Below are 2,827 nucleotides of genomic sequence, written 5' to 3'. Positions count from 1 at the left end.
CCACATTTAATCAGATTATAGGTCTTCCCTTCACTGGTTATTCAGCTGTTGACACTTTATTCACTGTCAAACACTCTTGGTTACCTGCAGAAACTTATTATCTGACACTCCACTCACACCTGTTGTATGATCTTTTAATCTCTCAGCCCTTGATCTCTCTGCCTATAAACTCTGTGTCTGTGTGCTCTTCTCTCTCACTGCGTCTGACAAAGGGACTGTGCTCCAAAAGCTTGTGAGTTCAAATAAACCTGTTGGACTATAACCTGGTGTTGTGTGACTTCTGACTTTTAATCTTCCTTCAGATAAAGTTTCCAATAGCTTATAATTTAAATACTAGGCTGGCAACCCAAAGACCACAGTTGTGAGATTTGAATTCATAAGCATGACCATTTATTTGGAAGCACCAAAAAGAATAACCCTAAAAGCTACTGATTTGTTACAAAAATTCAGCTGGTTCACTAACCCCCCATGTCTGCATGTGCCTTACACTCATATCTTGAGACTGATTCTTAAAAACTTCTTTTCTGGCCAACAAGCCAATTAGTTGTCAAGGCAACTAGCAATGGGCAATAAAGGTAATCTTCTTAGTATTATCTGTATTCCAAATGCAAGTGAAAAATATAATATTGATATTGTTAAGATATCATGCAATGCACATATGAGGAGAGGAAACATAAAGTTATGGAAATTTTATTCACGGAGCAATACAGTGGCTGTATTGGCTCTTTGCTTAATCAATCCAGGACTATTATTGCCATCATTATAGCCTGGAAAGACATGAAAATAATAAGAAAAAAAGCTAAATATTTTTGTGACCCATTAAATTTTGCTGAATTGAACAAAGCAGGAGTCATAGAATTCACGGTGGTATCAGAAGACTCAGACGGAGATGACGATATGAAGCTAGAAAAACAAGAAGTAGAGTTTATCAATGAGTTAAACAATATAGCCCATAGCAGATAATATTTACTTTTCCTATTGTTTCCTCCTAAAATGACTACAGCAATAGATTGCAAATTAGTGAAGAGGAATCGCCACATTCTTCCAATTCTGGTCTCTTGTGCAACCTCTTTTTTTTTTGCTTAACTATGCATGCCATCAGCCTAAACTCTGCATTTCCTCCTTAAATCTCTTGATCTTTCTACCTGTCGCCTTAGAAAATACTTCTTTCACCAGGAAATCATGATCGAGATTTGTATCTCCTTATACAGTCATACAGCATGGAAAGAGACCCGTTAGTCCAACAAATCCTGGCCGACCATGTTCCCAAACTAAACTCGTCCCACCTGCCTGCTCTTGGCCCATATCCCTCCAAACTCTTCCTCCACAGCAAAGAGCCAGTGTTTTTGCATGTACTTTTCTTCAAATAAAAGCATGCATTTTATGGCTTGCCATCTCACCTCCAGTTCCAGTAAAGAATATCAATTATCAAAATGCAAAGATAATACTTGAATGTAATGTTGGCTCTGCGACCGCATTCTGGTGTATGTTGGGATATACTGGCTTGCTGACAGGTACTTCGGTCATACTGGCATTTCTGGCACGAAAACTACCAGACAATTTTAATGAAGCCAAGTTCATTACTTTTAGTACGTTAACTTTTTCTGCAGTTTGGGTGACTTTCATTCCAGCTTACATTAGCTCACCTGGAAAATATACAGTAGCTGTTGAAATATTTGCAATTTTGTCTTCCAGCTTTGGTCTGGCAGCCTGTAATTTTATTCCTAAATGCTACATTATTTTGATAAAACCAGATCAAAACACAAAAAAAAAAATCTGATGGGGAGAGCAGGTGCAGACAGTAAATAAATTATGCAAATTATAAATCAATTGTTAAATGCTAAATGAGCAATGTATCTTTTATTCTGTTCTTATTAGGAAAAAGTGTCTGGTATCATTTGTAAATTTTCATAAGTTGGTTCTGTTAAAAAAACTGTATTTAGATTTAAATATTGAAAGATATGGAATGCTATGATTTATTAAATCAATAAAAGAATCATATAGTTCTTTGCTAATCTGTAGTGCTCTCTGTCCTGTCTTCCAAAAAACATTAGCACACACTTTTCTATTAAATTCCATATGTCACCTAAGGGGGTTACTATTGTTAGCTGTCCTCCCAGGTTTCTCCTTACTATTAGGATTTAGGCAATATGGAAATTCTCCTGACTGTAAGATGTTGAGAAATGCTACTAGACCCAATATTACTGATAGCATTTTCAAATTATAACCTTACTTTTAGCACTTAATATTATTTAATTACATATTATTTCAACCTACAGCAGTTCTTACTTGTCATATCAATTATTTGTATTGGAAAAACAATTCTATGGGTGTCTGCTGACATGGTCGAGTTCATCTGTGCCACTTCCTCCACGGTTGCCAACTTTTGTTGTCAAAGCTAATGTGTGAATAATGATGTTGTACACTGCAAGATCTGAACATTTTGTTACATTGTCCTCTCTGCTGCCATCTCCTTGGGTAATGTAGACATTGTGTAGTTAAATAAGGTTGTCTACAATACACCACAAATGACCCTTCATGTGACTCTTAAGCTAACATTTGCTATAAACCAGCAGTAATAATAACTTAGATTTTATATGGTGCCTTTCATGTAGTTAAACAATTTGAAGCAAAATTAGACACATGGGTACAGAAGAAATTACGGAAGAAGATGGCCAAAGGTTTGGTCAATGAGGTAGGTTTTAAGAAGTGTCAGAAAAGAAGTAAGGGAAGTCGAGAGTGTTGAGGAGTGAAATCCAGAGTTTAGGGGCTCAGCATCTAAAGGTAAGGCCACCAATGGTGCATTAATTAAATTTTGGGATGCACG

General features: G+C 36.3%; 1 protein-coding gene across 1 annotated transcript; it reads left to right on the top strand.

Annotated features, from left to right (window-relative positions):
* Positions 1-1,309: 1,309 nt before the first annotated feature.
* LOC125484726 (vomeronasal type-2 receptor 26-like) lies at positions 1,310-1,780 on the top strand (the record flags this gene model as incomplete). Its single annotated transcript, XM_048604605.1, has 1 exon — positions 1,310-1,780. A coding segment is annotated over one exon (471 nt), but the record flags the coding sequence as incomplete, so codon positions are not given.
* Positions 1,781-2,827: the final 1,047 nt, after the last annotated feature.

Source organism: Rhincodon typus, chromosome 13 (genome assembly GCF_021869965.1).
Source record: "Rhincodon typus isolate 14 chromosome 13, sRhiTyp1.1, whole genome shotgun sequence".
Classification (NCBI taxonomy): Eukaryota; Metazoa; Chordata; class Chondrichthyes; order Orectolobiformes; family Rhincodontidae; genus Rhincodon; species Rhincodon typus.
This window is presented reverse-complemented; position numbering and strand designations above follow the sequence as displayed.